Genomic DNA, 11,927 nt, shown 5'->3' on the forward strand with positions numbered 1-11,927 from the left:
AGGTGGCAACGCGGACAGCGCCACTGCGGCCGACTTCGAATCTCGGACTCGCAGCCCCATCTTCATTCCGGCACCCGAACTATTTTACACCTTGGCAACTTTTCGGGTGAGGGAATCGGAATTCCATATTATCTTTTGTTATTGCGGTAAGCGTGTACGACGGTTAAATGCTGCTGCACCCCTTGTCAAACGAGTCACACCTAGCGTCTAGATGAACCCTGTTGCTTGACGACGTGTTCAATCATGGGAGAAAAGGGTAAGAAATCGCTCGACACGCTGCCTATCACCCGCCTCGGTCCTCGGACTAAAGTGCGCGAAATTCAACATATTAGTACGACTAGCGAGTGGCTCGATACCTAACCACGAGTTCGGCTCAGGGACGTACACGTCCTCAAGCTCGCCCCCCTCCCGCCATTTTTCACGTCATACTGTTTCACGTTGCAGGTGTAGAAATTTCGAACGCGTATCAACACTTTTTTCTTTAGTGATTTTGAAACCTCATTTAGCTTCTTAAAATCTGCAACATTTTTTGAAAAATATGTGATGTTAAACAGCGGATAAGGGATAATGGGACTAGGAATACTTTTGAAAATTTTCAAATATTTTCACCTTAACTTAATTCTCACACTTTTGGGTCCCCTTTTCACATTCTGTAAAGAAAGTTTGGCAATCTTCGAACTTCGAGGGCAGACTGTATGGCACTGAAAAGGCAAGCGATAATTCTGACACAATGATGATGGTTTATGTTTTTTTTTAGAACACCACGTACATTTTGGAGGGGGTAGCGGAGTCGGCAAAGACAACAACATTATGATTTATCCTCAGCGGCATGGTCATCTGGATGTACACCTTGGTTTCCTGCAACTTTATCACAAGTACACACATAAGTGTTATCCAGTTTTGTGCCAAATTGATCTGTTATTTGAATAACTAAAATTTTTATGTCATCACAGATACCACGTAGAGTTTTCCGTACCATGGAATCTCTGTATACAGGACGAGGGGAAAACTCTGGCACCTGCAGTAATTGTTGATATTCCAAATACAAATTGCCGTGTCATCGACTTTGCACACGACAAAGATGGTCTGAGGTAAGAATATAGTTGCGGTTGTACGGTTGATTTACAACAAAGATAGAGAGTTTAGAGCAAGGTCTGATATGCTATCGCCTGATATAACGTTGGAATAAATAAACTTCAACAGGTTGAAAGTGGAGCTGCTGGCCTACAAAGAAAAACTGTTGAAGGAAGAAATTCAAGTAATGTGCTGCAAGTCTGGAAACCCTTTAAAAATTCTTCTCAACGCTAGAGTTTTGGGCAAAGGAAAAGGTACTCCTTTGTTGCGAAACGGGGTTCGGAGTATTGGCATTGAGGGGGATGACGACGACGAGGTATCGGACTGGACGGGCTTTAATTCGCAGGACTGAAATTTTGACAGGGGGTTTCTTTAATGGTTTTGGATTAAAGACAAGGTCTGCCTACTGGAAAGCATGCGAAATCGGGACGGTCGCTGAACTCGCGCGAATTGCGCCGAGATATAAGAGCAAGGATTACACCAGGTAAAGTAAGTTGTTAAAAACCGTGATACAAAGAAAAATTGCATAATATATCACGGAGAATTTTTTGATACTTTTCTCTCTCCAACGAGCTATCAAATCGAAGTATTAAGGTTCTATATAGAGAACCGTGTATGAATTTTATAGTATTGATTCGGCCTAATAAACATTGCTGAGTAATTTATTGTATAAAGCTTTACGAAAAGTAAAGAATTTGTACCATGTGCGCCTTAACTTGTTATCGCGAATGACACACTAATGAATACTAACATTATATAAATAGTTTTTAAAATATGTTAAACCGCGCTATTAATCTGATTATTAATTGCATATCACGCAGAGCTATAATATGCGAATTGTATAACATAAAGTACACCACTTACGTGTACAACGATTTCTATACATTGAAATTTATTTTACTACAACTATTTCCTAAATCATCGCTAATATATCTATATTATACTTACATAAAATATACATAATATATCATATACAAAGTTTTATTATTAATCGTAAATTTGGTGCTTTGCTTATTGCTAGATATGCATTAGTAATAAATTATTGAAAAGCAATTACGAATTCGAATTATCATGTTAAACATGCACTATGCGTATACACTTGTCCTTCAATAAAATACATACATATCTACATATTATATACTCAACGTCGATTCAAATCCTATTTAATTGTGATTTAGAGAAAAAAAAAGATTATATTCCTTAACCCATCCACTCATTACATCGTCGTTTAAATTTGCTATCATTTATCCTCAAAGACCGTTCAAGATAATCCTTCAATTTGTCCGAAAGATATTTTTACTATTATACAAGTATAGAGAAAGAACGTCTGATGACGAAAAACGGATTCATTCTTAGCAATGAAAGTTGAATTTTTTCAGCGGAATTCCGGTTGGACCGTCAACAAATTGGCAAAAATTAATACCTAGTTTAGCTAAGGGATGGCAGTTTGTTTTCGGATTTCCCCATCGCCCCTTGTAATTCATCCAGGAAGGTAACGCGTCCCGCCTCTCCCTAGGAAGCATCTCCACCTTCCTCCACGTCGGCCAGGGCGATCCGAATCCGCTTTCGTCGTACAATCGGGGCAACCGAACGAATTTATGCTTCCCAGGTGCCGTCCAAAGCCCGTGAGACCCTTTCGCGCTGAAGAGAACAGGATGCGAACCGCCCGCTGTGTAAACGTAATCGGGGAATATCGGCTTCTGAAATATCCCCTTCCTGGTCTCTTGTGCTTCGTATACGAAGTCCTTTTCCACCGGGTCGTAGCGATAAAATGCGCCGGCGTCGTGGGCTGAGACGTACATCGCCAGGGGATGATCGTCGCCCTGAATCCGAAGAAAGCTAAATTTTAATCCGAGGCCAAGCAGCACCTTGGCAAACGAGTGAGAAAGACAAAATCGCGGTCCGGACCTTGAAAAACAGGCTCATGTGCTCCCAGTCCCCGACGTGGCTCCCGTACTCCTTGAACAGACCGAAGCATTTTCCACCGACAAGAGGAATCGGCCACGAGCCCAGATACCCGAGGTCCAACACGCAAATGGTTTTCCCCTCGCTGAACGGATAAAACATCCAGTAAGTCACGTGGAAGTGAGGAAGCCGGGTCCTCTTCTCTTCGTAAATCAAGCTCTCTTCGACTTCCCGATCAACGCCGTTATCTTCGTCGTGTCTGGTCTTTGCGACGATCTCCTTAGTATTTATTTCAGACTTGCGGAATGCCTCCTTCTTCGTCTGTCGATGATCTCCGCTGGTGTTGTAAAGGAGAGCGCAGTTCTCGACCAGAGCGTAAACCGGCACCGAATCCATCCACGGTTTTTTTCCGTACAGAAACGAGGTCTTATTTCGTAGCAGCCTTTCTGTATCGCGGTTATTCGAATCCATGGAAAAATAAACGCATTGCGATCGAGTTGGCAGTTTTTTTTTTTTTTATATATACGTACAGTTATTTATACCTGCACGGTGAAAAAGTTTCGTATAATCGAATGATCGAACAGTGAGCGAATGACAGTGTGCAATAATTGTAACGCAACATGGCGGCAGAAAAAAGCACACATACAATACTGCAATATTCAACCAACCGCAAACATTTTAATACGTATTCAAACGTCGAAGCAAGAAAGATTTCGTGCAAGCTTCGGTATACAGCCTTTATATTGTCGGAATACGTTAATACGGAGTCAGAAATACTAGGTCAATATTATTTTATAATTCGCTTAATTTGAAGTTACGGTAAAGATTTTTTTGCCGCCATACTGCGCCCAACTAATTTGATGTAACGATATGTTGAACGCCGATAGAAAAAGACTCTTATTGTTTAGAAAATTTCTGGCTTCGAATCGTTGCACAGTTATTAAATTGCGTAGGAATGGATTACCCACGTCAAGTCGGGTGCTAAGGAAGTCACCGTCGTTTACCGCCTCGACGTTATCCAGGAATTCCGGTACTCCGAGTGGCAGGAATTCCTCTCCAGGCGCGAGCCAAACGAGAGGAGCCCAGGAGCGAATCAGGCGTCTTACTGAAATCGAAAGACGACGACGACGTCGTTTTTATTTCCTCGTTTTTCGTTGATACCTAGACGTGTACACACATAGAAAGATCGATAGTAGGTCAGCGAGTGTGCAAAAAGATGTCAAAAAAATTGGCTAAATCTCACAGTTGTCCAAAATTGCGTACAGAGGCGAGATTCGTAATTTCTCGCTTGGGGAGGGGGTACGGCTTGGACGGTTTAAAATCATACCTATTTTTAGGAATGATTTCTAAAGACAGTGAAAACGCTTGGAGCAATTTGACTTTGAGGGTTTTATTACTTATAGTTTCGAAAACATATTAGATTGTTAGTTTCATAAAAATTCCTCTATCTGTTACAAACTTGCAAGCTGGACAGCGATGTTAGGAAATGCGCCACCGGAAAAGCTCTCGAGTTCGGAGTCGTTCGTTACTTATATGCGGCATGTCGCCCTTTTGTTGTTAATTTCAGTGAAAAATTTCTAAAATGTTCCAGAAACTGTAAATAATAAAACCCTCAAACTGAAATTGCTCCAAGTGTTTTCATTTTCTTTAACAAAAAATCCTAAAAACAGGTATAATTTTACACCTTCCAAGCTGTCCCCCCTTCCCTTAAAATTTTACGCGCGGTGTGTGCTAGAAGTGCAGATCGTGACATTGAATATACGAATCGGGGTCCACGACGACGATGGGGTACACACGTGATACGATCGTAGGATTTGTACGAGGTTCGAGTGGTCAGTTCAGGAAGTAGAACGCGTACCTGCTGCAGGCCTGTTTGCGAGTAACTTGACCCCCAAGTCTATATAGTAATCCTCACTTGAACGAACTACTTTCGGTATGTAACCTTGTTAGAAAAAATAAAATTGCTGCAGCCGCGTCGATCGAGAACTTGAAACTGCAGAGATCAATGATCTTCGCGGTACAATTCGAGGGCAACCTGCACTACACCGTAGATCGGAGTGTATAATAATCGAATCACCTCAAAAGGATAGAAATAAAATTTTTTCTCGCGACAAAAAGACGATCGAAAGTCAACGAATCGTTACTGATTCGTCACATGGTATAGATTTCCTACAAAAAACATTATCATCATTGCATAGAACTATTGTTCACGTGTGCTGATATACATCTGGTTAGATCCTCGCTATCCTTGATTGCAGGTCAAACTGCAGTACGCGCGATTCGTTTCCAAGATATAACTGCACTTATGTATCACATATATACGCGTCTCGTTTCCCTGTTCTCGATATTCTAGATCCCAGCTGCAAGATCGGCTAGATATATGTAGGATCACTGATCGAAGTGATCTATTGACATTTTGTACCGATTTACGGTACACGTTATAGCATCGCGCGATTCTTAATCAACAAAGTCTATTGATTCGCGTGTAATAAATATCATGCTTGTATAGTTGGATTTTAAATATTGTCTAGGATTCTATTCAGCGGTTAATTTACGGTCAGCTTCGTAGTACATTTATAGTATTACTATGTACATATATACTGTTAAGAATTGATTAGTTCTGCAACAGCGTGACGCGAGTTCAAAAGGAAACAAATCTTCTTCAACTCTCGTGTAATGGTAACGGAATACTTTTCCCGCCAGCGCGTGACGATTTGAATTTATTATAACGCACCGTGCTTGTAATTAGTAAATATTTAAATAAGCGAGAAGACGTAAGAATTCGGATGTAATTTTTGAATGCCCAACTTGTATGTCGCGTCGTTTTTCGGCTCGGGTATAATTGTGTTATATGTATACCTTCACTGCGCGATGGGCATAATTATACCTTTCACCGGAGCGTGCAGGACGAAAGAAACGCGAGCTGACAATAAGAACTGCATCGGTGAGCACGATTTTCAAGAGTAGTAAACGATCTCTTCATTAGCGGAGCAGCGTTAAATTCTGGAGTGTAAGTCAGTGTACTGCAGACAAACAAACGAGTCAATAAAAATGCTTGACCGTTATACCTGGTCAGGTGTTCTCAACCGATTTATGGGTATAATCACCGCAACTATATCGTAACGCAGAGCTGCAATGGTACAGTGAATAAATATTTATAGTATCATTTATCCGAAACGCATCATCACACGAAATAATCATATGAAAGTGAGATGAGGAATTTAGAAGCAAATATTTATAAGTGAGGAATATAATACGTTCTTCATATAGTGAAAGTCTTGCACGTTCGAATCACGATGATGATCATTACATCAAAATGTATGCAATTCAATGCAACGGACTTAATCGTATTCCGGAATCACGAAAGTTATGAACGTTTCTCTTGACAGTTTTCAACTGATTTTTTTTTTCTTTCATTCTCATTTATGGTTTGGACTGTGACGTAACGAAATTTTATTACACGTTCTATCGGTTTAATTAATTACGTATTAATTATTATAGATGCGGCAAATCGATCCGTGGCACGAATTATTCGACGTAATTTTTATACGTACATGTTAACACTGATTTTGAGTATACAACACCAACTGTAAGATAATTCAACACATTCGATACGTTATCAAATTAACTGTTTCCTTTTCGTTATATTTCTATAACTTTATCTCTACGCACACACAATGATATTTCGAATTAGACTAATTTGCGGATATATTTGAAATTTTCACGCAGTCTCTACAAATGGAAATGAAAAATGACTCTTACCTCGTTTTTCGACGGAAGTTTTCGATCGTAGGGCGTGAGAAGATTCCTGAAGTGTGGAGATCAGTAAAACCGCGGTAATAACGCATCGTAACATGATATTTTATAGATACGATCATTTTTCAGAAAGATAAGATCACTGACAATTCTTTGTACCGAGGTAGAAATTGGCGCTGCACTGATCTGCAGACCATGAGCGTTGATGTTCTTCGGTTACAAATCTCTGCATCTTTTTTTAACGATCAAAGTTATTTACTTTCATTTTTAAAATTCTTCACCGAAATAAGATTCACTGTATTGCAAATTAAAGTTGTACAAATTTAGAAATTTTATTAATTCACTTCACATTTTCTCTATCGCACTTTTGACTGCACTTTAATGATAAAATGAGCGGCAAGATTGTCCGTTTAACAATAAGTGATCGTCTCAGCCGCGCGGCGTTTTAAATCGTCTTGCTGCAATGAGATCCTTGCGCTAACTGAGCGCATTGAAACAGTGTTCAGTGTCAGGAACGAGCATCGGTCTCCGCTCTGTCTAGCGGCGTTGGCTTTCCTGCTTATTTCATACCTCTTGCATAAAATGAATGAGGGAAGAAAAATTTAGGTGAGAGGTTTGCCGGTGATAAATTATTACACGGGATACGAACACGGTAACAGGATCGGATAATGCGGCGTAAGACTATACAAACGAAGATCACATCTGCGAACGTTTCCATATTTAAGAGACACGTTAGATCGATGATTTTTGCAATTTGGTATTCGAATAGAAAGTGCATCCTCGTCTTGTTTCGTAAGCATAATTTCATGATGATTCATATTCATCTCGATTCGTATATTACAGTAAAAAAAGAGGAAGATCGAATTGAAGTTTCTTTTTCATTCAAAACTTTTACTTCACCACTTTCAAGTTTCTCAGAATGCCGCATTAAGCATCACGTATTTTTGCATAAAGGGCGCCGTATCAAAGTAAATGAAAAAGAATACACCTGATAGAAGCAGAATATATGTATATCTAATTGCTCCATGCGCAAGTGCAGAGGGGAAAGCTTATGCCTTTTTCGACGCTAACATAAGTACAAGTATGAGTGCATACATGTTACGTTTTCGTTTTAAAAAGTCCGCCGGAAACGAAAGCGGATCGTGTTACGTAAAATAATATCAGTGCTATCCATTGTTGTCATATTGAGAAAATAGCCCGAGCTCAAACTCGGGTTACGAATAGTATATAAACGTCGACGGACGACCTAATATATTTGCAACGAAAAATACGGTTTAGGTATACTTTGAAAGACTTTATTCGTTGATTACTTTTAAAACGATGCTTACAATTAAACGTATTAGACGTCGTTAAATATTAGTAAGGGCACTTATTCTAACGTAACAATTTTTTTTCATCTATCGCTGCGCGACTTCGTCGACTGGTTATTTGAGAGAAAAAAAAAAAAAACCACAACAGAAATCAAAATCCCAAACAAAATCCCCATAATAAAACTTTATTGAAAGCTCTGCGGTTTCACCGATTTCCAACAATTTGTTTTTATGACCGAAACATAAATAACGAAAGAAGCGACTCATATAAACTAGCCTTGGCAAATAGAGAACATTTGATGCAAGGATTCAGTCTCACAAGAGAAAAAAAAAACAACTAAAAGGAATTGGTATTAAAAATAGCTACTTAGTTATTACAAACAACGATATCACTAGTTGCCTTAATATTGTTTGATTACTTTGTTGTTTTTGTGTTATTCTGAAACATTTCTAGTCAACAATAGTTTAGCGAAAGTTTAACCGAAAAAAATTCAGGGCAAAATATAAAAATATTCAACAGAACATTGAAGGTATTTGTATAATATTGTATAGTATATAATTGCTTATAGCACAGCTGACTACACTTATCAGCTACCTACGTTTCATCGACATAAGAGTTACTTTGATTAAACAAAGTGTATAAAAATTTTTTTTTCGATCCCTCAATTTTATGTATAATTTAATAATTATTGCCATGGACAGGCACCGGTGCTAAAATCATTCAGTCAATCAATAATTCATATTGAATGGCGCTGAATTGATGAAATTCAGTGATCACATTTCATCTCATTTCGCAACAAACAGCTCCCCAATATCCAAGTTCAGAGGCTCAGATACGTTGCCGACAAAGTGGGCAGGTGTTCTGGGCTCCCGTGTTACGTGCGACCTGTAGTTAAAATTTGGCTTGCACAAAAACAGGTTACATGTATGTATTATTGAAAGAAACATATGGCACTATCCCAAGTTCTGCTACATCATCATCCTGGCAGTAAGAAAAAATTCAAATAAGCTCATTCTTTTCTCTGACAAACATAGGTACGCCACATGCCTAATGTGAATATTTTGTGATCAATTTTCTTTTTGTTTCTCTTCTCTGGAGATATGACGAATTAGCTTTACCTATTTCTGTAGAAAAACTTACCTCACGCCACTTGGTAATGCAGGGGACATGAAATTCATGTCCGCAGTTAACAGTAATTAGGTTACGTTCAAGTTCCTCTGAACAGATCGAGCAATCCTCCTTTGTCCCACCAGTGTTTCTCCAGCGTCGCCTGCGCCTGACAAACAAATAATTGATAAACAGATTGCTCTACCATCTACTCGCATAATTCGGTAGGTATCGTTGTCACTAATTTTGTGATCTACAAGGTGCGCTACGCATGAAAATGAAAATGGAAAAAAGAAAAGTTTCCCTGAAGTAGCGACGTCACTTGTCTCGAGAATAAGAAACAGAAAGAGCGGTTCCAGACGATAGAAAATTCTGAAAGTTGGCGAAGAACACAACGACATAGGGAAGGCTCGAGGCGAGGGGTCTCTACCTGGAGTCATTCGGTGGCGCCCGCGAGTTGTTGGACAGCGTTTCTCCCCTGTGAGGCGGTGGTGGTCCGGAAGCATGGGGACCCTGGGATTGGGGGGTGTCTGCCAGAAAATACCAGAGTGCAAAACCGAGGCCGACACCGATCATAGCAACAAAAGCTATGCCAGGGTACGCCATCTTTGAGTGTGTAGCTCTGCGAGGGAAATTACTGACGCCTAATTTATCGCGACGCTCCGAGTTTGATCAACAGTCCCGTTCGAGAGCCTTTCCGAAGCCTCGTTCCTCACTCGCATCACACTTTTCATGCGACACTTGACCGTCCACTGCGCAACACAGCCACGGGAGCGACGAACTCTGCAAAACCAGCGTCTCGAGCACCGCGAAGATTAAGATCACCGTTCATTAATGCTCGTCCATTCTCTCCGCCGTCTGTCTTTTGTCTGCGAGGAACGGCGCGTATTTTATTTTACTTTTTCTCACAGTTCGCACAAGCTCAGACCACTACAGTGACAGCAGCTGCTCATCTGTCTAGGATCACGTCTCGAAGCCATAACAAACCACCGTGGCGCCCTCTGTGATTTTTTTGACAGACGAAATTACGGACGTAGCTAGTTTTCGCGTATAACGTATTTTACTACTTTTATCGATGCCGCGGAAAAATTTTGACAGTAAATAGCGGAGATTTTTACACATTCGGCATCGGATATCTATCGGATAAAGACTCATCTCTTGGCGCATGGTTCTCGTTTTTTTTTTTCGAACAATCATGGAAATATTTCTTTGGGAGATTTGACGTGTACTTCACTGAAAGTTGGCACCTGTTCTCGGCGATATCGGGTCTATTCCTATTTTCACGCGTCTCTCAGCTGGGGTTCCCCGAATTCTCAATCTCTAAACAATCTTTCTCCACAACTAGTCGGTTTTTTATTTTTCGAATAAAACTTCGTATTACAAAATAGATAAAGTTAAGATTAATATACTCGTGTTTCTTAAATTGCTTTTTCTGATAAAATTGAATGTCGATACACTTAAGTAATAACGACAATGTTCTGTAAGACTGCATCAATTTTAGAATTAGCTCGATCAGCAACTGAGGCAAAGTTTCGCTTTTGGTTGAAACTGCATCTGTGGACAGGGATAAATTTTATATCATTATAAGAATATTATTTATAATTGTAGGAACTAACGAACGACGTTAGATTAATAAAAATGGAGCTAGCTTGCATCCTCCGAGATCGTTACTTACAATCAATTTCTCCCTGAGGGTGTAACATTTCCTATCAAAAGAATGTCCACAATTTAATTTGATTGGGTCATCCATTGGAAGTTGGCAAATTTTGCACATTTCTGCATTTGGAAGCTGGCGTTGTATCCTGCATCAATAAGATAATATGTGCATGCTAACTAATTACCTACTACTCGCAAACGGTGACTAGAGATTCTTTTTGAATGCAAAATTTTATAATTTCACACAGTTCATCAACCATTGTCGACCATCCGGTCTCACAGAAAATTTCAGGTTCTCACAACTCCTGTTTACCTCTTTTTTGTCGATGGGCTGGCTGATCGAGACGACATTATGCTGCTTTGGCAAGACTTGTATGGAGGTGTCGATATTTCAGGAGACGGAGACCAGTAATCATATACTAACTTATGCTTCTTTTCATCCGTTTTCTTATCGTGTTTGAAGAACCAATAACACAATATGCAAACAGTTACAACTACAAGCACAATGATCTCAGTTAATGCCATTTTCGGATAAAATTGGGAGAACTTTGGTACGTCGATTGTTGATTGAGGTAGTTCGATGGATTTTGGCGAGTTGGTTATTACTGGCAGACTTCAACTACGAATACTGGTAAAACGAGTTTGACAGTAATGTAAAAGCTACACATTACATTCGGGGTACCGATTCCTTGACAATTTGCACGTGTATCTAGCAAACCGGATGACCGTGTAAGTGACGTACAATTAAGGTGTTAAAAACGTAAAGAGTGGGTTCCCAAATGAACTAGAAGCTACTAGAAGTGCTAAACACTCCCTAGAACAGAGGCAGAGCTATGGTGCGTTCCGAAATTACGAAGCAGTGCTAAAACTCCCTAGGATAGAAGCAGAGCTATTCGCAAGCTCGGCACCGCAAAAGAGATAAAAGATTGTTGGCAGCACGGGGGCTAATATCGGAACACGCCTAATCACGAACTGGGATTCGTAGAATAAATAAAAAAAATTGCTAACAACGTGACGCTGCTGTAGCGGTAAAGAATTGGGGAATCCCCGAGAATTAGAATTCGAATATGCCCGCACCCAGCTGGATTTGAAATTGACAATTTGCTATAAAATCTTAC

General features: G+C 39.9%; 3 protein-coding genes across 4 annotated transcripts; 1 reads left to right on the top strand and 2 right to left on the bottom strand.

Annotated features, from left to right (window-relative positions):
* The first annotated feature begins 103 nt into the window (after window positions 1-103).
* LOC107220022 (UPF0687 protein C20orf27 homolog) lies at window positions 104-2,243 on the top strand. The gene is made up of 4 exons (XM_015658410.2): window positions 104-256; window positions 758-875; window positions 954-1,091; window positions 1,204-2,243. The coding sequence occupies exons 1-4, from the start codon at window positions 244-246 to the stop codon at window positions 1,424-1,426; spliced, it is 492 nt and encodes a 163-aa protein (XP_015513896.1). The 5' UTR covers window positions 104-243; the 3' UTR covers window positions 1,427-2,243.
* On the bottom strand, window positions 1,630-10,125 carry LOC107220008. Of its 2 annotated transcripts, none has more exons than XM_015658394.2 (6): window positions 9,584-10,125; window positions 9,187-9,322; window positions 6,742-8,931; window positions 3,944-4,084; window positions 2,983-3,425; window positions 1,630-2,897 (listed from the first exon to the last, which is right to left on the bottom strand). In XM_015658394.2, exons 3-6 carry the CDS (start codon window positions 6,833-6,835, stop codon window positions 2,427-2,429), a joined length of 1,149 nt encoding a protein of 382 aa, XP_015513880.1. In that variant the 5' UTR covers window positions 6,836-8,931; window positions 9,187-9,322; window positions 9,584-10,125; the 3' UTR covers window positions 1,630-2,426. The 2 variants fall into 2 exon arrangements, with proteins under 2 accessions (XP_015513880.1, XP_046598983.1); XM_046743027.1 differs by having other exon boundaries at window positions 6,742-8,948.
* A 358-nt stretch (window positions 10,126-10,483) lies between these two features.
* Window positions 10,484-11,505, bottom strand: LOC107220010. Its single transcript, XM_015658396.2, has 3 exons — window positions 11,123-11,505; window positions 10,829-10,955; window positions 10,484-10,707 (listed from the first exon to the last, which is right to left on the bottom strand). The coding sequence occupies exons 1-3, from the start codon at window positions 11,332-11,334 to the stop codon at window positions 10,666-10,668; spliced, it is 381 nt and encodes a 126-aa protein (XP_015513882.1). The 5' UTR covers window positions 11,335-11,505; the 3' UTR covers window positions 10,484-10,665.
* Between the last annotated feature and the right edge of the window lie 422 nt (window positions 11,506-11,927).

Source organism: Neodiprion lecontei, chromosome 6, assembly GCF_021901455.1.
Source record: "Neodiprion lecontei isolate iyNeoLeco1 chromosome 6, iyNeoLeco1.1, whole genome shotgun sequence".
In the NCBI taxonomy this organism is placed as follows: Eukaryota; Metazoa; Arthropoda; class Insecta; order Hymenoptera; family Diprionidae; genus Neodiprion; species Neodiprion lecontei.

Bases quoted from the DNA above. Each gene is read 5' to 3' on its own strand.
- LOC107220008 (XM_015658394.2), bottom strand. From the start codon at position 6,835: ATGTTACGATGCGTTATTACCGCGGTTTTACTGATCTCCACACTTCAG. The intron at 4,085-6,741 runs GTAAGAGTCATT...TTTCGATTTCAG, and splicing joins AACTTCCGTCGAAAAACGAG to TAAGACGCCTGATTCGCTCC. The intron at 3,426-3,943 runs GTAATCCATTCC...ACCGCGATACAG, and splicing joins TAGCACCCGACTTGACGTGG to AAAGGCTGCTACGAAATAAG.
- LOC107220022 (XM_015658410.2), top strand. The intron at 876-953 runs GTACACACATAA...ATGTCATCACAG, and splicing joins TTCCTGCAACTTTATCACAA to ATACCACGTAGAGTTTTCCG. The intron at 1,092-1,203 runs GTAAGAATATAG...AAACTTCAACAG, and splicing joins CACGACAAAGATGGTCTGAG to GTTGAAAGTGGAGCTGCTGG.
- LOC107220010 (XM_015658396.2), bottom strand. From the start codon at position 11,334: ATGGCATTAACTGAGATCATTGTGCTTGTAGTTGTAACTGTTTGCATA. The intron at 10,956-11,122 runs GTAAACAGGAGT...TTATTGATGCAG, and splicing joins AGCCCATCGACAAAAAAGAG to GATACAACGCCAGCTTCCAA. The intron at 10,708-10,828 runs GTAAGTAACGAT...CCCTGTCCACAG, and splicing joins CCCTCAGGGAGAAATTGATT to ATGCAGTTTCAACCAAAAGC.